Consider the following 22,756-nt stretch of genomic DNA (forward strand, 5'->3'; position numbering starts at 1 on the left):
TTATTTGAAATGTTAATACTGCCCAATGGTTCTCCATGGTGGTTACATCAATTTATCTACCAGCAATATATGAAAGTTCTTGCTTTCCCACATCCTCACCAATATAGAATATTATCATTTAAAACAAATCTCAATCTGAGTCATGAAAGATGGCATGCCAGAATGAGGCTAAGCATCTTACATATTCTAGAGACATCTGTATTCCTTTTTCTGTAGATTACTTGTTCATTTCCTTTGCTCATTTTTCTCCTGGGTTGTTGGTCTTTTTTTTTTTTTTTCTTAATATAGATTTATAAGAGCTCTTTAAAAAAAAATAAAGAAATTAGCCCTTGCATGCAATCGATTTTTTTTCCCTGCCTACTGTTTGGATTTATTTATGGTGTTCTGTTCCATGAAGAATATTTTAATTTTTATAGTCACAGTTTAAAAATCTGCTTTCTTCATTCTTGCTCATGATACAAAAAATGGAGGAAGCAAGATTTTAAATTGTGTATTTTCTTTTAAGACTTCTGGGTATGATGGAATACTGACATCCTTTCCTGTTTTCTTTGAGGACTTTAATGGTTTCCTTTGGTTTCATCTGTCTTTTATACTACTTAATTTTTTTTTTTCCAGAGAGTTGCTCAATTGTCCCTATACCATTTATTGAATAATACATTTTTTTTTTTGAGACAGAGTCTCACTATGTTGCCCAGGCTATAGTGTAGTGGCACAGTCACAGCTCACTGAAGCCTCAACCTTCTGGGTTCAAGTAATCCTCCCACTTCAGCCTCCCAAGTAGCTGGGACCACAGGCACACATCACCACACCCACCTAATTTTAAAATGTTTTGTAAAGATGAGGTCTCCCTATGTTGCCCAGGTTAGTCTTGATCTCCTAGGCTCAGACAATCCTCCCACCTTGGCCTCCCAAAGTGCTGGGATTACAGGTGTGAGCCACCACACCCAGATCCATCTTTCCTCCTGCATTCATTTTCTTAATTTTAAAAACTCAAGTTAACATGTCACACATATATGAATGCACACGGGCGGGTTATTTCCAGTCTTGCCAGACTCTATGAAAAGACTCAACAAAATGACTACCAGTTTTATATCTAAAATAATTTAACTTCATTTTAATACAGGACGGAATTACTTGTAAAGGAAAAAAATAATAACAATCACCTACTTTTCCAAGGCCTGTATGAGCACACCTGCCCACTTGGATCTCTTTTAATCTCATTCTCTTTTGTACATATCTCATTAGGTCCTTATTTTGAGCTTTTTCATTCATGAATGACCTGCACTGTACAATTGAGGACTTTATTGCAACTGAATGCCGTACAGTATAAGACCATCCTGCTGACGAACCATTTCTTACATGTATATGTAATTCCCCAACTAGCTAATACTTCTTTGTTGTATACTAATGTGGCCTATACTTTTTTCCCCATTTGAGTTCTAAACAGAGTTGGACGCAAAGATGGTGAAGGTTAATACAAATGTACGAACATACTGATCTTCCCATCTCTTTCTTAGTTTCGTGTGTGTGTGTATATGTGTGTTTGTGTATGTATGTGTATGTTTGTGTTTATCTGTATGTCTGTGTATGTGTATGTGTGTTGCGCGCACATGCATCTGCATGCCCATATTGCGCATGCGCGTATGCGCGGCTGCGGTCGTGCATCCAGGCCTGTGCGTACGTGCTCCAGGCTCCAGGCTCAGATCTGCGCAACTGTACGCTGCCCAGGCTGCGCATGCGTTCTACGCGCGCACATCTGCCCAGGCGGCATGTGCGCATACGATGCGTCTGCGGCATTACGTCCCAGGCCTGCGCGTACGCATTACGATGCGTCCAGGCATTACGTCCGGTGGCTCAGTGTATGTGTGTTTCCCCTTAACTACTTCTAGTTTCAAGTTTCCTAAGGCTGTTCTCAGAAAACATTACATACCCCTTCCTTGCCTTTACCTGTGCACAACGACAGAGGCTCCGGGGGTCCAGGAAAGAAAAGATGTATAAAGATAACACCCTTGGAAGCTTGGTTGTAAAGTCCAGGGCTTCTGCTGGAATTTTCTCTTGAAGCTTTCGACAGCAGAACTTTTGCTGGGACAGCGAGCAGCGCTCCAACAGGCCTGTGAGGATTCTTCTTCTCTGAGAGTCTGTCCATTTGTCAAACTGGAAAAACAAAAGAAAGCAAAATGTAAAAAGCTCCAGGTTTAGTCTGATAGCAGATTCATTACAAGTAAGAGATGACAATGGCACAGAAAGGGAGTTTAGTAACTTATTTCTAGTGCAAATCAAGTATTTATTTCCCTAATCAGCAAATTCCATGCTTTGCCACCTGTCTTCTCTCACATTTATATGGGAGCATGTGCATGGCCTAAGTGTGTACACAGAAGTGCATGTGACCTCAAAACTTGCAGTCACATATGAACAATAAATTGGGAGCTGCCCATATTCATAAACTGAGAATATATCTGCTTATAAAAGACAATTTTAAGGGAAAATAACTGCGCAGCTCCTCCCCGCAAATAGTTTCTGCATTATCCCATCAGTGCTTAAAACGGCAGGACCAGAAACAAACCCTTGTATTCACAACTGGAGATAAAGTATTACAAGCAAATATCCCTGAGAAGGAAAGTATATTGGAGTCAACTCTCACTAGTATGTAAATGACTGATATGATCGGAGAGGATGTGTTGATAAAGGAGGACTTGAAGAGAGGAAGTGAATGCCAAAGGAAGCCAGGGTACGTCCAACAATTGGCTACCTCACAATTTTCCTCAGAGATTGCCCTGAACAACACCCAAGATCAGGGAATGACCAAGGATGAGCACCTTGGGACTGCCCAAAACCAAAAGAGAGGAAGGAAAGAACACCTACCAGCTCAGTGAGCCACTTCACTGGAAGTCTAAATCTCTTTTCTTCCCTGGCCCATTGGGGAAGAGAAAATAGGGAAGTTTCAGCTGGCTGTATTTTTGTATATTATTGCATTTCAGATATAGATATTCAGTATAGTTATAAACAGACTTTTTTTTTTTTTTTTTTTTACATGGAGTCTCGCTGTGTCGCCCAGACTGGAGTGCAGTGGCGCAATCTTGGCTCACTGCAACCTCCACTTTGTGGGTTCAAGCGATTCTCTGGCCTCAGCCTCCCAAGTAGCTGGGATTACAGGCATGCACCACACCTGGCTAACTTTAGTATTTTTAGTAGAGACAAGGTTTCACCATGTTGGTCAGGTTGGTCTCGAACTTCTGACCTCGTGATCCAACCACCTTGGCCTCCCAAAGTGCTGAGACTACAGGCGTGAGCCACCACACCTGACTATAAACAGAATTTTATAATCTGTTTATAATCGTTTAGTCGTAATCATAAAATACACTGACTACCTAAAAAGGCATGTAAAGGAAAAATTTATTTTTTGCAAGCATTACAAGATAACTTCATTATAGTTATACAATATATTTTAAATTTAATTTGATTTTTTTTTTTCTTTTTGGCTTCTCAAGGGTCAACTTGATTTTTTTTTAATTAATAGTGTTAAAAAACAAAATGTCAACAAATTGCATTTAAAGATCTAATTGGCTTTTATTAGCGATTCATGAATCAGGCAGCATCCCATCAAAAGAACAGACAGCAGGTCCTCAGAGTTGAGCAGAGGAGGTTGGTTGGCTTCAGGGTTGGAAAAGGGTTGAAGAAAGCAGAAATAGGCCCAGTGCGGTGGCTCATGTCTGTAATCTCAGCACTTTGGGAGGCAGAGGTAGGAGAATCTCTTGAGCCCAGGAATTCGAAATCAGCCTGAGCAACACCCCATCTGTACAAAAGAGTAAAAAGTTAGCTGGGTATGGTGGTGCACAACTGTGGTCCCAGAAACTCGGGAGGTTGAGGTGGGAGAATTGCTTGAGCCCAGGTGGTGGAGTCTGCAGTGAGCTGTGGTCATGCCATTGCACTCTGGCCTGGGCAACAGAGAGAGACCCTGTCAGAGAAAAATAATAATAATAAAGTAAATTTTAAAAAAGGAGAAATAAGGAACAAAAAGTGGATTATTTCAGAGTTACTTTCCTCATAAGATTAACACATAAGACTTTCTTATGCCAGCTCAGATAAACTGGGACCCTTCAGATTGGTGGCTGTGAATCTCCTGTTTTAGGTTTGTTTGTTTGCTTGGTCCTGTTTTTCATTTTTAATTTAAACTGGCCCTTTTTAAAGTTCAGTTTGATTACGTGAGAGTGCCTCCATTCCGGGTTGGTTTGGTCTGTTGGGGCCTAGTATAGGAGCTCAGGCCAAAACAATGGCCTTCCATAAATTTTAACAGTAGAGGCTCGGTGGCTCACGCCTGTAATCCCAGCACTTTGGGAGGCCGAGGCCAGTGGATCACGTGAGGTCAGGAGTTCGAGACCAGCCTGACCAACATGGAGAAACCCCGTCTCTATTGAAAACACAAAATTAGCTGGGCATGGTGGTACATGCCTGTAATCTCAGCTATTCAGGAGTCTGAGGCAGGAGAACTGCTTGAACCCGAGAGGCCGAAGTTGCAGTGAGCCAAGATCGTGCCATTGCACTCCAGCCTGGGCAACAAGAGCAAAAACTTCGTCTCAAAAAAAAAAAAAAAAAAAAAAAAAATTAACAGTAGAATAACAGTAGAAATACTTCCTAATTAAAACTATCCACTATTATAGATTTATTCAATGACCCACAAATCTCACTTTGGAGACTATCACTGTGGTGGGGAGGAGGGGGATCCTAAAATGAACAAACAGAAACTTTAACTGCGAAGACCACAGGAATAAAACTGATTCATATGTGAGTGTTCCCTGACTTCTAGCCCCGTTTCTATACAAGCCGTATCTCCAACTGCCATAAAAGGAGACTTCTGGCTGGGCGCAGTGGCTCACGCCTGTAATCCCAGCACTTCAGGAGGTCGAGGCAGGTAGATCACGAAGTCAGGAGATCGAGACCATCCTGGCTAACACAGTGAAACACCATCTCTACTTTAAAAAAAAAAAGGAAAAAAAAATTAGCCAGGCATGGTGGCGGGCGCCTGTAATCCCAGCTACTGCACTCCAGCCTGAGCAACAGAGCAAGACTCCGTCTCAAAAAAAAAAAGGAGACTTTTTTCCCAGCTCTTTCGGATGGGTTCTCAGGAGAATGCGTAGAGAGAAACCAGGCCAGAATGGCTAAGGCCAGAGGAACTGGCCCCAGAAGCTGAATTGATCTATGAAATAAAGAGCCAAAAAGAAGGTGAGAAGAGAGAGAGGGAGAACAGTTGGAAAACTGGCTTGATGGGAGTCACAGGGGTGATAGTAGCCTCTACAGTAGCTAGTGTGGGAGCGCTCGGGAGTGAAGGAAGACTGGAGGAGTATGGCTATGAGTTTTGAACTGGATTTCTTGTTTTCTTTGAAAGAGACAAAATGAAGATTGGAATTCATTTTATTTATTTTTTATTTCATTCTGTTTTTTTAGAGACAGGGTCTCACTCTGTCACCCAGGTTGGAGTACAGTGGTGCAATCCTAGCTCACTACAACCTCAACCTCCTGGGCTCAAGGGATCCTCCCACCTCAGCCTCCTGAGTGGCTGGGATGTGCCACCACATCAGGCCTGGAATTCATTCTAAAATGACATTTGGGCAGTGCTATGTGAGTCTGGCGAGGCTGAGCTACGTTGAGACCCAGGATGATTATGGTCACAAAAAATTTTCATAAGGTATTATGGCTGCCACAAAATCAAAGATAACTCAAAATGCCTAGTAGTAGGGAATCAGCTAAACAAACCATAATATAACAACATGATAGGGGAAAGCAGGGCATTATGGGTTGATGGTGGGCTTCAGAATAAGACAATTTGCTGTCTCACTCCCAATATTCTATTAGTTCTTTTACTCATCAAAAATATGTCAGCCTCGATTTCCTCATTTACACATTAGCGATAATTACATCTACCTTGTAGGGTGGTTGAGAGGATTAAATACAATAATATATGTATAAAATTCCTAATAGAGTACATGACTCATTGTAGACATGGCAGCTACTATTAGAAAATGTCACAGTGATGTTAAAAATAATATGTATGTGGGTTAAGTAACTATAAAAAGAAATGCGCATAAAATTACCATGTTTGTACATTGACAAGGATGGAAAGTGCATTTAGAATAAATGAGGCTAGCTCATCCACTTTCCTGCTGCCCTCAAAAGAGAGTGGGCTCACGTTGCAGAATGAGTGATTTAACACAAATATAAAAGAACATCAGGATGATAAAATACTGAAGAAATCTATAAAAGAAAACATTAAAACACTTTCTCTAGCGATGAAAAAGATAATTACATTGGTTCCTCATTTATTTCCCTGATTACAATGGTCAGAGGTAATTTGTTTGGCTTTGATAGGTGTTCTTTGCCTCAAGGGATTTTCCTTTCCAATTATGTTTGTTTAGGCTAATAGAAAACTAATTTACATTCCTTGAACTACCAACTGAAGAAGGTCGGGAGATGACTCAGAAGAATGCTGAACAGTAGGGGAAAATCCCTTTAGGATTTAGAAGGTGCTAGAAATAATCCAAAAAGTACATAATCCATGGAAGGGTTAACTGTACAGGAATTCAGTTATCCCCCACATCTCTTGCGTCACCTCTCAAGGAAAAATACCCCTGACTGAGTAGCCAGGGACCTCATGTATGAGACTAGGGGACTGTCAGGACCATTATTCTCCTATTCTAGCATCACGTACGGTACCTTGCTTCACGATTCATTCCTGAAGGATGCCTTTTTTAAGGCTTTCTTGACTCAATATAACTGTGCACATCCTATTTTTAGAGTAGTTGTTACAAGGATTCTTGCTGCCGTTTGAGGAAGTGAGAAGGTTGCTGGGGTGATCAGGTTCCACCCACCTCACACTGAATGGTAAACAGAGGGTGGGAGGGAGATAAAGAGAGAGGCTTGTGGCAAAAAGAGGGTGGGAGGGGGATAAAGAGAGAGGCTTGTTTTTGCTGGCTTATTCGTTATATTATCTCTTCTGGTTGAGTTTCTGAGTCCTATTATCAAAAATTTAATTTCACAAAGTGTAAATACGTTTTTGTCTTAGAAGTTTCAAACAGGGCTGGGCGAGGTGGCTCACGTCTATAGTCCCAGCACTCTTGAGAGGCCAAGGCGGAAGGATTGCTTGAGCCCAGGAGTTCAAGACCAAAACCAGCTGGGCAACACAGCGAGATGGTTTCTTTAAAAAAAAAAAAAAAAAGGGCTATGTTGGCGTATGCCCGTAGTCCCAGCTACTTGGGAGGCTGAGGTGGGAGGATCACTTGAGCCCAGGAGGTAGAGGCAGCAGTGAGCCGAGATTACACCACTGCACTCAAGCCTTAGCTACAGAGCAAGACTCAGTCTTGAAAAAAACAAAAGTTTCAAGCAGACACATATAGAATCAATAGAATAAAAAATGAAAAGCTTCTTTAACACTGCTCCCTATCAAATCTCACTTCATCTCCCAGAGATAACCACTGTTCAAAAGTTTGATGTTCATGCATTTCCTTTTTTTCTAACTAAAAATAAAAAACAATTTTTAAGGCCAGGCGTGGTGGCTCATGCCTGTAATCCCAGCACTTTGGGAGGCTGAGGCGGGCGGATCACCTGAGGTCAGGAATTTGAGACCAGCCTGACCAACACGGAGAAACTCCGTCTCTACTGAAAAAAATTTACAAAATTAGCTGGCCATGGTGGCGCATGCCTGTAATCCCAGCTACTCGGAAGGCTGAGGTAGGAGAATGGCTTGAACCCAGGAGGAGGAAGTTGCGGTGAGCCGAGATTGCGCCATTGCACTCCAGCCTGGGCAACAAGAGTGGGACTTGAGGCGCACACCACCATGCCTGGAAGATGGTCATGCATTTCTATACGTTCACACACACACATATCTCCATCAAGTTGGAGGTAGTGAAATAAATTAGAGTATACCCATCCCAGGGAATACCATGCAGCAGTTTAAAAAATACACAAAATGGCCGGGCGTGGTGGCTCAGGACTGTAATACCAGCACTTTGGGAGGCCAAGGTGGGTGGATCACAAGGTCAGGAGTTCGACACCAGCCTGACCAACATGGTGAAATGCTGTCTCTACTAAAAATACAAAAATTAGCTGGGCGTGGTGGCACACGCCTGTAATCTCAGCTGCTCAGGAGGCTGAGGCAGGAGAATTGCTTGAACCTGGGAGGCGGAGGTTGCAGTGAGCCAATGCACTCCAGCCTGGGTGACAGAGTGAGACTCCATCTCAAAAAATAATAATAATAATAATAAATAAATAAACAAAATGTAGCCACACATGTCCTGATATGTAATGAACTCCAGGGCATATTGTCTTCTCATTCTGTCATAGTAGGATGAATATAGCATTTTTTGTTTACTCAATTTACTACTGATACCATTACTACTGATACCTTTCCAGTAGGAAGAAAGAAAAAGAAGGGGGAGGAGCAATATCTTGGTACATGCTTTTTCATGCCTTTTCATGTTCTGAATGAATAAATCTCTAGTATACATAAATATAGAGGCTCAAAGGGTACGTGCATTTAAAATTTTAACAGATCCTGTCAAATGGTCTTTAAAAGGTCTTTACCATTTTACATTCCCTCCAAGTGAGTTTAAAAGTATCTTCCTGCTCTCTAGTGAATCCTTCCTTACAGCGTATATTATATATATAATATATATAATGAAGAGTTATATATATTATCTAATTCTTCAATTTTTGCCATACAGGCAAGGAAGAGAGAATTTGGGAATTTCATTGTTTTCATTTGCATTTCTCTGATTTTGGTAAAATTGAGCATATTTTATATGCTTAGTGTTCATTTATTTTTTAAATATTCCTCATTCTTATATTAGCCCATTATTCTGTAGGGACATTTGTATTTTTCTTATTGACTTGTAAGAACTCTTTATATATCCTGGATATTAATCATTTTTCTGTCATGCAATTTGCAAAATAGTTTTCCTTGTTTCTCTTTTGAATTCTAACTCTGATTATGGTTGTTTCCAGCAAGTTAAAAGTGATGTCATCTACTTTATTAAAATAGGTTATGATATTACTACTATTTATACTAGCAACAGAGCAGAAGCTGAGAGAAAATCTGAGATTCTTTCCCTTTTCACTTCTGCTGTGTTCTCTCTCAATTTGGGAGGCAATAGCCTTTTCTAACAGGGATTGAAGGGCAGAGATTTGAGAGGAAGGGGATTAAGTAGTAGCATGAAACAGCAAAGTAGAAGAGCTTTTCAGTTTCTCTTGATTATTTTATTTGCTGTTGTACAGAACATTAGACAGAACCATGTGCAAATAAATGAACAAAAATTGCCAAATTCTATGGCCAAATATGAAAACACTTCCAGACTGTCTATCATTGAATACAATTCATATTACATTTTATCTCTCACTGTCTAGATTCTTTTTTAAAAAATGACTTCACTTCTAATACTAGATTAAACTTTAAAACTAACACAGTGCTGGATGCCTACAGTGAAAATTCCAAGCAATGCTAAGTAAAAACACTGGTATCTTTATTTCTCCTTCTTCCCTCCTTCCCTCCCTCCCTCCCCACCTCCTTCCTTTCTCTCTCTTTCTTTCGAAAATGCATTTCTTATGTTACTGTCTTGAAGTCCAAGAAAATCTAAAAATTAAAATGGAGACAGAAATGTAAATAAAGTAGAAATATCTCCCTTAAGCCCCATTCATTGGGTTTTTGCAGGGGTACATAGGCTACCATATGACTTAGTGATTTTAAGGAATAAGTTTGTTTGGGGAAAGGAGAAAAACAAGAGACCATTATTTATTGATTTAGAAAATATCTGTTAATGCCTGGTAAGCATCGAGGTATGTACAACGAAAAACAGGATAGAAGCCAGCCCTGCCTCCGTAGATTATTCTCTTGAAGAAAGAAAATAGAGAATCTCAAAAAAAAAAAAAAAATGCCCAGAGATGGATATTTTGATCAACATCCAGGGATGGCCATTGAGACTTTGTGTCCCTCCTTTTGAGGAACAGATGAGAAAGTCCTAGTTTTTGATGAAGGACAGTTGTATCTTGTTAGGTAAAAACATAACATTGTTACAGTTCTTGTATGAAAGTGTCAGGATCTATAGAAGGGTATATATGAATGCTGAGTAGCCAAATGGGTAAACCGTGCTGGTTACTAAGTTATTGTCCCTCAGATCCAAATTCATCTTTCTATTTTGGGGTTTGTTTGTTTTGAGACATGGTCTTGCTCTGTTGCCCAGGCTGGAGTGCACCAGTGCAACAGCTCACTACAGCCTTGAACTCCTGGGCTCAAGCAATCCTCCTGCCTCGTCCATCCCAAGTAGCTGGGACTATAGGAATGCACCACCATGCCTGCCTAATTTTTTAAATTATTATTTTTGTAGATATGGGGTCTTGTTATGTTGCCCGGGCTAGTCTCAAACTCCTGGCTTTAAGCTCTCCTCCTCCCTCAGCCTCCCAAAGTACTGGTATTACAGCTGTGAGCTATTGCACCTGACCCAAATCCACCTTTCTGTGCTCTACTTTGTGGGCATAGAAGGCAGGATCTCTTGGGCTGGGCATGTGGTTCACACCTGTAATCCCAGCACTTTGGGAGGTCAAGGGTGATGGATCACCTGAGGTCAGAAGTTTAAGATCAGCCTGGCCAACATGGTGAAACTCCAGATCTACTAAAAATACAACAAACTAGCCAGGCGTGGTGGTGGGCACCTGTAATCCCAGCTACTCAGAAGGCTAAGGAAAATCACTTGAACCCGGGAGGCAGAGGAGGTTGCAGTGATCTGAGATGGCACCATTACACTCCAGCGTGGGCAACAAGAGCAAACCTCCGTCTCAAAAAAAGAAAAGAAGGCAGGATCTCTATCACCATATTTCTCCTTTGACAGCTGGCTCCCTGATAAATGCTGCCAATGAGGAGGAAGGTGCTAGAGGGAAACTGAGGGACGAGAAACTTACTCCTGCTTGGTTGCTGTTCCTATCAGGATCACCTAATTCTTGACCCTGACAGTAGCCATTGATTCCGAGGTCCAGCTTTTTTTCCCATACACCTAGAACCATCATGTTTTGCCAGCTGTATCAGAACCAGCTGGCTGTGATGTCATCTGCTTTACTCCATAGAAATCTGGCTTCCCTATGGTGCTGAAGGTCTTCCCTCTGAGCTCCCAGTACCAGGAGAGCTGGTGGTAGCTAATTCCCACAGTTCTACCTCCTTGGAACCTCAGCCTTCCCTTTCTGTCTCTTCTGTTCTCCAATATTTGCTTAACCAATCCTTTTCATTTAATTATGTCTGTTAAAATAAGATACGATTTCTGTTTCCCTGACCAAATCCTAACTGACACTTACAGAAAGCACCTGTCATGCTTCTCAGGAAATGAGGAAGCACTCCCTTAAATCCAAAATGAATTCTCTGGGCTCTGTGATAATGCTACAGACTGAATGTTTATGTCACCCCCAAATTCATGTTGAAATCTCAACCCCCCAGTGTGATGGGATTAGGAGGTGGGGCCTTTGTGAAGTGATTAGGTCATGAGGGTGGGCCTCAAGAAGGGGATTATTGTCCTTATAAAGGAGACCCCAGATAACTCATTCCCCCTCTTCTCCACGTGAGGACACAGTGAGGAGGTGACTGTCTATGAAGAGAGGCCTCAGCAGACACTGAATCTGCCAGCACCTTGATCTTGAGCTTCCTAAGCCTCTGGAACCATGAAAAATAAATGTCTGGGGTTTTTTTCTTTCTATCCAAGTTGAGTAAAAAAATGCCTGTTATTTGTAAGCCACCCAGTCCGATTTTTTAAAAGCAGCCTGAAAGATGAAAACAGATAACATAATGCAAAAACACTATGTTTTTAATATAAATATAAACTATATTTTAAATGTTTACCCATTTGCCAAGCAGGGCTCTTCTTTCTTCAAATACCTATAATAAGTAAAAAAGAATATGGTAATTTCATATATCATAGTTCAAAATACCCATTACAAGAACGATATCATTAAGGGATCTGTGAATAAATATTCATTGTATCAGCTGAATATAAAAAGACAGATTTTACTCCTGAGGTTATGTATTTTTACCCTGGGCAAGGTTTCTCTCTTTTTTTATTTCAGTTTCTACATGTGGAATAATTCATATGAAAGAAGAAGTAATAAGGCTGGGTACAGTGGCTCACACCTGTAATCCCAGCACTTTGGGAGGCTGAGGCAGGCAGATCATTTGAGCTAGGGAGTTTAAGAGCAGCCTGAGCAACATGGTGAGACTCCATCTCTACAAAAAATACAAAAAATTAGCCAGGTGTGGTGGTGTGTCCCTGTAGTCCCAGCTGAAGCTGAAGTGGGAGGATTGCTTGAGCTCGGGGAGTTGAGGCTGCAGTGAGCTATGATCATGTCATTGTACTTCTTACCTGGGTGACAGTGCCAGACTCTGTTAAAAAAAAAAAAAAAGAAGAAGAAGAAAAAGAAAGAAGTAACAGTTGTTTAAAGGGAAAGAAATTTTAAAAATGGAATTATAAAGGTAAATCAGTTTTAGAATTTGAAAGGAGATGAAAAAACTAACAAAAAAACAGGAACATGAAACTCCCCCGTCTGAAATATTTCAGTATTAATAGTATGAGAATTTACGAAACAGGTGAATGATCAGTTCTGTTTTTCTATTTCAGTGTATACACATATCAGTGGGCGTACAAGTATGTACACATCTGTAGGATTAGAAATGTGTGTGTGTACACCTCTGGGCTTCCACTTGAATGTTTGTTGGTATAAGTTTATTACAATATACTATTTAGGACAGAAACTAAATCTTATTCATCTTGACATCTCCAGCAGAGTGCTTACAGAGCATGTTACAGGTATCTATGTTTATTGAATTGAATGAATGTGATTGTGAGAATGAATATCCTTATGGATGTATCAGTACAATGTGAGTATCTTTATATATTGGTGTTGAGGTGCTTTTCTGAGCATCAGTGCATATGCACATTTCAGTGAGTGAGGAAAGGAAGACTAATGTAGGTACATGTGGCAGAGAAGGGGCTTATTAAGAGAGGAAGAGAAAGAGAGTAATGAACATATTTGAATGTCTCACTTGCTTTATCCCATACACCCTCTGTCAGCTTTCAAAATCGGGATTGATATTTTTCCCTCCTCTTGGCACTCACTACATTCTCTAGTGCTGTAAGAATGTTCCCGCTTGGAGAGGTGGCTCAGACCTATTTCTTCTCTTTTTATGGAAGAGGTTGAGGAGCTGGTTTTATGCTTCCCACAGATCGTGTTTTCCTTCCTTTTTTAACTCTCAAGCTCTGGTTGCCAAGGACATACAAAATAGGAATTGAAATAACTGGTTCAGCCACCACCTCGGGACCAGTGAAATGTCAGTTTTGCTCTTGGCCAGGGAATCTCTTCTGTCACAGACAGACACTTTTTGCACATAAAAGAAGAATAAAAAGACCCTTCCCCGCAGCTAACTGCCACCTGGGCTACCAGGACCCTCAAATAATGGCAACAGATAAACTCAGAATTTCTAGATGAAAAGAAGTAGAAGAGAATCTGTAGAACACAGAAGATTCAAAATATCTGGATTCAAATATTGTCTGAATTCTTCTCTATCAATCATGCATCACCCAACCCGTGCAACCAGTGTTGTCACTTTTCTGAAGCCCGCGGATTTCTCTCCTCCCAACTCCTACTCCATTTATAGTTCATGCTTCACTTAGACTTTATAGTGTTTGTTTTGCTCTCTAGTGGTGTCTGTTAATTTTATCTTCCCAAGTAGATTACAACCACTTTCTCTTACATGCTCCATAGGACCCTCAAGTACAGAGTCCATGGAAGGCCCTCAATAAACCATTTTGCTGATTGACTAACAACAAGAAGAAAGCTTCAGAAGTCATCGAATTTTAGAGCTAAAAGGAATCCTAAAGATCTTTTTATTCCATTCCTATATTTTAGAAAGGATAAGCAGAGGACCAAAGAGGTTATATTTACAGATATTTAAAAAATCTCTGCGTCCAAACTATGTGTTCAGCTCAACACTGCACTTGATTCCTCACCAGATCCTTGGTCTTCCCCATTCTGACTTCCAGCCTTACATTCTTGATGAACTTCTGCCCATGCTTTGGTCTGACTATAAGAAGAAGCAGAGGTTAGGTCCTGAGACCACAACAGAGCTTCAAGAGGAAGTTGAAGCATGGTGTCCAATGATGGTGTAACCCATTGGAAACAAAAGGAAACTGACTTAAAGGGGAAAAGACGGTCAACAAGAGGGTAGTAGAAAAGGAATGGGGTGGATATTGGGAAGTGCTACACAGGCTAAAACATGAGACAAAGTCTAAGCAGAGTCCATGCAAGTCCAGCTCTTTACCAGAAGGTAAACTCAAGCAGAAACTGATGGGACACAAGGGGTAGAGGAAAGACACTAGACTGAAAGTCAGGAGACCCCAGATCTGGTTCTGACTCTACCTTTGACAAGACGTATCATTTTGGGCAGATAATTTTGTCGTCAGGTTCTCAGTTGGACTTACAGTCTTACACACCCTGGTTTGGAGCAAGTCTTTATTTCAAAGATTTGCAATCAGGTTCTTCATTTTAAAGAGCTGGAAAACAAAGTATTTCTTCCAAATGGAAATATTAAAATGGATCTTCTTTTCTTGCAAGATGCTGCAGTCTGTTTATATCACAGTTTACTCAGAGCCTGCTGTTAAGTCAGAATCCCACGGTTGTTATTTTAGTCTGTTGACACTGTAGTTACATATTTCACCGTGTGACATCATTACAATGTAGGAGTGAGATATTTAGGGGCCCCTAAATAATGATCGATTGATGGTAACTGGGTGCTTTTTCTCAGAACACCTTTTTTTAACATGTACTGTACAACATGTGTCAGCCATACTCTAAAAGAAATGTGGATCACTTTCTTTTCTTTTTAAAAACTGTGTATATTTAAGGCATACAACTTGATGCTTTGATATATACATACATAATGAAATGTCAAGGAAATTGTCCTATCCATCACCTTCCACAGTTACCTTTCTATGTGTTTGTGTGATAAAGATCACTTTCAATTAAAACACTAGTTGGCAAAGAAATACACATTTTAAAAACATTCCTTCACTCAAAATTCACAATGCTTGAATAACTTACTAATCCGTTAAATATGCCTATCCTGGTGATGCTGGATTTTTTTTAGGCATCTAAATTTGAATTTAGAGAATTCAACCTCTCTGCTTAAAGCCTGCTGTGAAGTTAAAATCCTGTGACTTTTATTTTAGTCTAAGATAGTTACATATTTCACATTTTACTACAGAATAGAAGAAAGACAAAATTAAAACAAAAACTTAAAACCAAGAAACCTTAAAATTTCACTGATCATTGGTGACAAATACCCTCATTTAGAAGTGTGGAAGCCCCTTGAAATGATTGTCTGCATGCCTTTTGGCCGGCTGTCTCCTTGGGCATCTATTTTTAATTCCTTTCACACAGTTAGAATGTTAGAACCAGAAGAGACCTTCAAGGTCATCTGATCCAATCCACTCATTTTACAAAGGAGGATAAAGCCCAGAGAAGGTAAAATTGGTACAGCTGATTTGAAACCAGAGTTTTCAATTCCCAGAGTTATCGTCCTTTGTTTGCTTATATGTACGAATATGTGTGTGTATAATATATGATACATATTTATATTCTAATTTGTTTTAAAATTGGAAACTGCTGCATTGTATGAAGTAAGAAAATGAAAGCTCTCTCTTCTAACAGACCCTCCTGTGTCCACCAACACCCATATAACTCTTCGGGAAAAACCAGTATTAACAGTTTGATATGGCTGGGCATGGTGGTTGATGCCTGTAATCCCAGAGCTTTGGGAGGCTGAAACAGAGGCTCACTTGAGCTCAGGAGTTTGAGACCAGCATGAGCAACATAGTGAGACCTTGTCTCTACTAAAAAAAAAAAAAAAAAAAATTAGCTGGGCATGGTGGTGTGAGCCTGGTGGTCCTAGCTACTTGGGAGGATGAGACAGGAAAATCACTTGAGCCCAGGAGGTTGAGGCTGCAGTGAGCCGTGATTGTGCCACTGTACTCCAGCCTGGGTGACAGAGTGAGATCCTCAAAAACAAACAAACAAACAAACAAACAAACATCAGCTTGGCATAATCACATACAAATTCCATGTGTGTGACTGTGCATTCGTACACATACTTCTGTGTATATATACACACTAAGATTTTTAAAAATAATTTTACGCCACACAATAACCTAACTAAACCAAAAAATGATTTTTTTTTTTGGAATAAAATGGGAGTTCGGGACAATGCAATACATATTATCTTGAGAAGTGATCGTTAAATTGGATAAAAATCTGTTAAAGAAACAATGAGTGCTGTGATGCACTCGTTCCCCTCCAGAACTGAAGGATTTATTTCCCCACCTGCTGGAAGGCTGCTGGTTGACAGTCACAAGCTTGAGAGAGCTGCCTTGCCCAAGGTCAGACTTGGCGGGGCGGGGGGGGGTAGGCAGCTGGCGCCCACTGAATGGTCGGTCAGTGTGGAAGTATAAAGACCAGACCCTCTTCCCCGCTTACCCCTTGCCACAATGTAAGACAAATGATGTGGTTTGGATCTCTGTCCCCACCAAATCTCGTATCAAATTGTAATCCCCGGCCGGGCGCCGTGACTCACACCTGTAATCCTAGCACTTTGGGAGGCCAAGGCCAGTGGGTCACTGAGGACAGGAGTTCAAGATCAGCCTGGCCACCATGGTGAAACTCCATTTCTACTAAAAATATGAAAATTAGCCAGGTGTGGTAGCTGCAATCCCAGCTACTCAGGAGGCTGAGGCAGGAGAATCGCTTGAACTGGGAGGCAGAGGTTGCAGTGAGCCTAGATCGCGCCATTGCACTCCAGCCTGGGCAACAGAGTAAATTCTGTCTCACAAAAAAAAAAAAAAAAAAAAAAAAAAAAATTGTAATTCCCTATGTTGGAGGTGGCGCCTGGTGGGAGGTGATTGGATCATGGGGGCGGTTTCTCATGGTTTAACACCATCTCCCTAGCACTGTCATCAGCGGGAGTAAGTTCTCATGAGATCTGGCTGTTTAAAAGTGTGTGGGACCTCCCCTGTCTCACTCTTCCTCCTGCTCCTGCCACGTAAGATGCCTCCTCCTGCTTTGGCCTCTGCCACATGGAAAGCTCCTTGAGGCCTCCCCAGAAGCAGATGCCATTGTGCTTCCTGTACAGCCTGCAGAAGTGTGAGCCAGTTAAACCTCTTTTCTTTATAAATTACCCAGCCTCAGGTATTTCTTTACAACCAATCTGAAGCATCATGGCAGCCTCAGGGAGTCCTATGGGGTCAGCGGAGCCCTCACTGAGACTGCATTCCAGCCAAACTTCTTCCTCTGTCCCACATCTGCCCCTTTTCTCTTCCTTTTATTTCCTTCCTTTCCCAGGTGCTAATCCAGAAAGTCCTCTCCAGTCAACACTCTACATGCTAATCTCAGAATCAGCTTCTCTAAAAATCGAACTGCAAGAGGCATTCAGGAAATTTTTTGCCTCCTAAGACACTTTTCTTCTCCACAGCTGCTAAATTGATCAAGACTCATAATTTTTCGAAGAAAATTTCTGAAAATCAAGGAATCCAATGAACGCCTATTTGAATTCAAGTCACTTTTTCACATGTGTGTAAAACCTTCACAATTCTATGGGAAGACAGATTTCAAAATGAGACCCTGAAGTTTTGGTAGGGGAACCAGATAAGCTGTTATACAAACTGTGGGAGAGTTTCAAGCATTGCAAACAGGTGCTGAGTAAATTACTGTTGAGCTGGATAAAAACGATTTTCTTTCTTTCTTTCTTTTTTCAGAGACAGGGTCTCTGTCACTCAGGTTGGAGTGCAGTGGTGCAATCGTGGCTCACCCCAACCTCCAACTCCTGGGTTCAAGTGATCCTCCTGCCTCAGCCTCCCAAGTAGCTGGGACCATAGGCATGCACCACCATGCCAGGCTAATATTTTATTTTACTTTTTTTTTTTTTTTTTTTAAATAAAGATGAGGTCTCACTACGTTGCGCAGGCTGGTCTTAAACTCTTGGCCTCAAGCGATCCACTGGCCTCACCCTCCCAAAGTGCTGGGATTACAGATGCGAGCCACTGTGCCTGCCTCCCAAAATTTTTTCAATAGATTTGTTTGGTGTTCATGGCTAGATGAAGGCTGAATCTTTCTCTCCCTCTTTCTCTGCCTTTCCTTTTGTTTCTACAGGTCCCTCTATTTTTTTTTTTTTTTCGTTCTTTTTCCTCTTTCCTCATTTCCTTTATCATTTTCCTTTTTCAGTCTCTCTCCATTTTATTTCTCACTATTCCAATCTCTACCTTGGCCCTTCTGTTCCTTTCCTAAAATTGCTCATCAGTAGAAACTGATTTGACTAGAAATAGAAAGTACCGAGCAGGAGGGTTCAGGTTGGATGAGAGCTTTGCCAAGGGATGAGCCCATCTGTTGAGTTTAGAGGGGCAGAGGGGTAAATCCAGGCTAAGGACACAAAGATGAAGAGGCAGGAAGACAAGAGTCCATGAAAGAGGTACCAGGGAGTAGACCTGAACTCTGATTCAATTTCCCTCCCTCCTTCCCTCCCTCCCTTCCTTCCCTCCCTTCTTTCTCTCTTTCTCTCTTTCTTTCTTTCTTTTTTTTCTGAGACAGAGTCTCACTCTGTTGCCCAGGCACTGGAGTGTAGTGGCACAATCTTGACTCACTGCAACCTCCACCTCCTGCGTTCAAGTGATTCTTCTGCCTCAGCCTCCCGAGAAGCTGGGACTACAGGGGTGCATCACCACGCCTGACTAATTTTTATATTTTTTAGGAGAGACGGGGTTTCACCATGTTGGCCAGGCTGGTCTTGAACTCCTGACCTCAGGTGATCCACTCGCCTTGGCCTCCCAAAGTGCTGGGATTACAAGTGTGAGCCACTGTGCCCAGCCCTGGCTCTATTTCTTATGCTTCAGGAACCAAACCAGGTTCCTGGGGGTACACAGAGAAAAGACAGAATCTCAACTCTTCATGCATGGGAGTTGACTGGGAAAGCCAGTAAATAATGATGAGAGCAAAGAAAAGGAAGCAGGATGCAGCGGGAGGCTTCACAGAGGAAAGGACATTTGAATTGACTCAGATAGGAGGCAACAGCAAGAGCACATGCAAAGGCATGGAGGTGTGGGACAGCAGGGTTCACCTGGGGGCCCTGAACTGGGCCTGGGCATCGGATGTGAAGGAGCAGTGGCAGAGATGGAGCTGGGAAGTTGGCTGAGGTCAGATCATGAAAGATCCTCAATGCTATGCCTGGGGGTGTTGGAATTTACTCTTGGGAGTGGAGCCTACTATTGGTTTCACATAATAGAATCGGAATCTTAGAAAGATCTCTCTGGGACCAGAAAAGAGGATGGATCGGCAGGGACAGAGGCAGTGAAACCAGTTAGGGGGTGACTGCAGTACACTAGGCAAAGGGTGCAGACTGTGAGCTGAGAATGGAGCTGGAAGTAGATAGGCGGGTGGAGAAGAGAGGCCTGAATGAGAGATTGGGAGGAGGACTCAGAGTACTGGAAAGCAAATTACATATGGTGGCAAGGGAGCGTTGGTAGACACTTCTCTGTGTGCCTCTCACACTCTGAAACATCTTGGCATGCCAAGAACGTAAGGTCCTGAGTATTCGTGGCCGAGCACGGTGGCTCACCCTGTAATCCCAGCACTTTGGGAGGCCGAGGCAGGTAGGTCAGGAGGTCAAGAAGTCGAGACCATCCTGGCCAACATGGTGAAACCCTGTCTCTACTAAAAATACAAAAATTAGCTGGGTGTGGTGGCGTGCACCTGTAGTCCCAGCTACTAGGGAGGCTGAGGCAGGAGAATCACTTGAATCCGGGAGGTGGAGGTTGTAGTGACCTGAGATCACACCACTGCACTCCAGTCTGGCGACACAGTGAGACTCTGTCTCAAAAAAAAAAAAAAGCAAGGCCCTGAGCATTCGTGACTTGGGCCATTCTTGCAGGTTGTGTCTGCAGTAGGGCAACCTTGAGGGATGAGGTAATGTCTCCCTTCGGGAGCAAGAGCAGGGTTACTTACTGCTTACTATCAAAAACAGTGGATGCCCTGGGCTCATTGTTCCTCAGCTGTGGTTCAAACCACTGTATGTGTAGCATTTATCTGGGCCCTAGGCGTCACACCTGTGGGACGGGGAGGACCAGCAGAACCCATGCAAACATAATGTTCATGCCACTTGCTGCTTTGTGAGTAAAGTTGTTTTTGACCCAAGAATCTCATCTTTTATTGTGAAACAGCAGAGTCTTCTATTCCATAAGTCACAGGCTAACTTTTTAGCTTGTAATCTGGGGGAAAATCAAATCCCAGACTGGACAGGGAGAAGCAGAATTTCTGGCTTGAGTGACTTGGTATGAAGTAGTGTCTCTCACCGGGGGAGGAACTGGTATGTAGGAGCGAGAGGATGAGGTCAGTTTTATACATGGTGATTGTGTTTTCCTGCCAAATAGGTGTGGTTCTTATATACAGCGATTGGTCACTGGAGCTTACAGACCTGTTGGTAAATTTTGTCCCTAACTGAAGCAGGAACAGAAACCCCTAGAGGCTGGTCACTCTCACACCACAGCCGTCCACCGTGATCCTTTAGTGTGTTCCGCTGGTACATTCCCAGAGTGCAGGTGGAAAATAAATATCTTTGTTGTTGTTGCTGTTGTTGTTGAGATGCAGTTTCCTCTTGTTGCCCAAGTGGGAGTGCAATGGTGTGATCTCGGCTCACTGCAACCTCCACCTCCCAGGTTCAAGTGATTCTCCTGCCTCAGCCTCCCAAGTAGCTGGGATTACAGGCACCCCCACCACCACACCCAGCTAATTTTTCTTTTTTCTTTTTATTTTTTTGTATTTTTAATAGAAACGGGGTTTCACCATGTTAGCCAGGCTGGTCTCGAACCCCTGACCTCAGATGATCCGCCTGCCTCGGCCTCCCAAAGTGCTGGGATTATAAGCATGAGCCACTGCACCCGGCCATGAAAATAAACGTCTTAAGAGAACCTGAGTAATGTGAATAATCAGCTGAAATGTATTCTTTTTATATATCTTATTAAATGTGCAGCGTTACCCAGCAACCTCAACTATACCAAGAAAACCGGGTTTTGGGGAATGCCGTGGACCACTCTCTCCTTTCTCAGTTCTGGTGGTTCTAGGGAGAACAAGCAATGGAAGAAAAAAGGCAAGTGGGGTGGGAGAGGAAGGTGACAGTGGGCGAAAGAGCAAATCCAAGACATTTTCTTCTTGGGCAAGGACTCTGTGTCTATTGCCAGCTTTGCCCATATAGCAAGGGTTCAGTAAAAGTTTTTGAATATCTTCATTTTGGTTTTTGTTCATCCATTACACAATCCTAAATAATTCCTGTTCACATTTTGGTAAGTAAAATTTTAATATCTTTTTTCCTTTAAGTCATGGATTCAGTTGATAAAATAGTTCTGGTCACTTACCCGGTCATTCAATAGCTGATGGTTTAGGGGTGTCCAGGTGCTCATCTTTGTCTGCATTTTGGGACCATCTAGGTTTTTTGGAGGTGCAAATGCCATCATGAAACAACTGGATATCCTTCCATAAGAAAAACAGCACCTATCAGAAGAAGTGAATCATATAACCCTCAGAAAACAAAAATTACTAATACCGGCCGGGCACGATGGCTCATGCCTGTAATCCCAGCACTTTGGAAGGCCGAGGTGGGCAGATCACTTGGGGTCAGGGATTGGAGACCAGCCTGGCCAACATGGTGAAACCCTGTCTCTACTAAAAATAAATGTAAAAAAAAAAAAAAAAAAAAGCTGGGCCTGGTGGTACATGCCTGTAATCACACCTACTAGAGAGGCTGAGGCAGGAAAGTCACTTGAACTTGGGAGTTGGAGGTTGCAGTGAGCCAAGATGGCACCACCGTACTCCAGCCTGGGCAGCAGAGCAAGACTCCACCTCAAAATAAATAAATAAATAAACCAATACTAATACCATATAATTTTGTAGTATGTTGGCAGAGGGAATGGGGTGGGAAGAGCATTTATTGGGGGCATCTTATATGTCAAGCCCTTCATATGTCTCCTCAATGGAAGCGCACAATTATCTGGTAAGGTGGTGGGTTTTAACTCATTTTACACATGAGGAAAATTTGGCTTATTGATGTCACCCTGTCCAAGGTCATACAGATAGCAAGTGGTGGAACTGGTAGTCGGACCCAGGTCAGTTTAATGCCACTTTATTTTCACTGGACTCTGGGGGGAAATCCAGAATCACCGCTAGCTGAGGACATACTATATGGGCCAGGAAGAGAAGTATTTTAAATTTGAAATCATCATGCAATATGAAACACTTCATTCTTGTCCCTTGTGATATTAACTCTCCTCCTCCCCTCTTAACTTCCAGATATCCAAGTAACAAGAACTCCTGCCTGAGAGCGTATTAAAGAGGTAGCATGGCGGGAGAGACAAAGCCAAGGCTTTGGAAATGAACAGATTTGAGTTTATTGGGGAAAATTTGCTATTTTTAGTCATCCAGTATATGTCTGCCTCCTTTTGATTAAAGCACTTTAATTTTCAGGAGGAATTACTTTTCCCTCATTGTTTAGAGCCTGATGGTTTAATTAATTAAGGTAGCCTGTCCTTCCCTAGCCAAGAGATGGTCATGAGACCAAACTAGGCCAACTGGGCTGACAATGGCTTATTCTTTTATTCTTATTTTATTAACCGATTTATTTATTTTGAGATGGAGTCTTGCTCTGTCA

General features: G+C 42.0%; 1 protein-coding gene across 7 annotated transcripts in view; it reads right to left on the reverse strand.

Moving 5' to 3' along the window:
* The window catches only part of FBXO16 (F-box protein 16), a 61,682-nt gene that overhangs the window by 33,203 nt on the left and 5,723 nt on the right, over positions 1-22,756 (reverse strand). For 5 of the 7 annotated variants that reach the window (XM_009212768.4, XM_009212766.4, XM_009212763.4 and 2 more), the window contains exons 2-4: positions 21,468-21,603; positions 11,867-11,902; positions 1,948-2,154 (exon numbers count right to left, since the gene is read on the reverse strand). In XM_009212768.4, coding sequence (XP_009211032.1) covers positions 1,948-2,154; positions 11,867-11,902; positions 21,468-21,566 — 342 coding nt within the window. In that variant the 5' untranslated portion in view covers positions 21,567-21,603. The remainder of the gene's footprint in view (positions 1-1,947; positions 2,155-11,866; positions 11,903-21,467; positions 21,604-22,756) is intronic. The other 2 variants (XM_009212767.4, XM_009212764.4) reach the window with 1 other exon arrangement.

The sequence above is a fragment of the Papio anubis genome, chromosome 8 (genome assembly GCF_008728515.1).
Source record: "Papio anubis isolate 15944 chromosome 8, Panubis1.0, whole genome shotgun sequence".
NCBI lineage: Eukaryota > Metazoa > Chordata > Mammalia > Primates > Cercopithecidae > Papio > Papio anubis.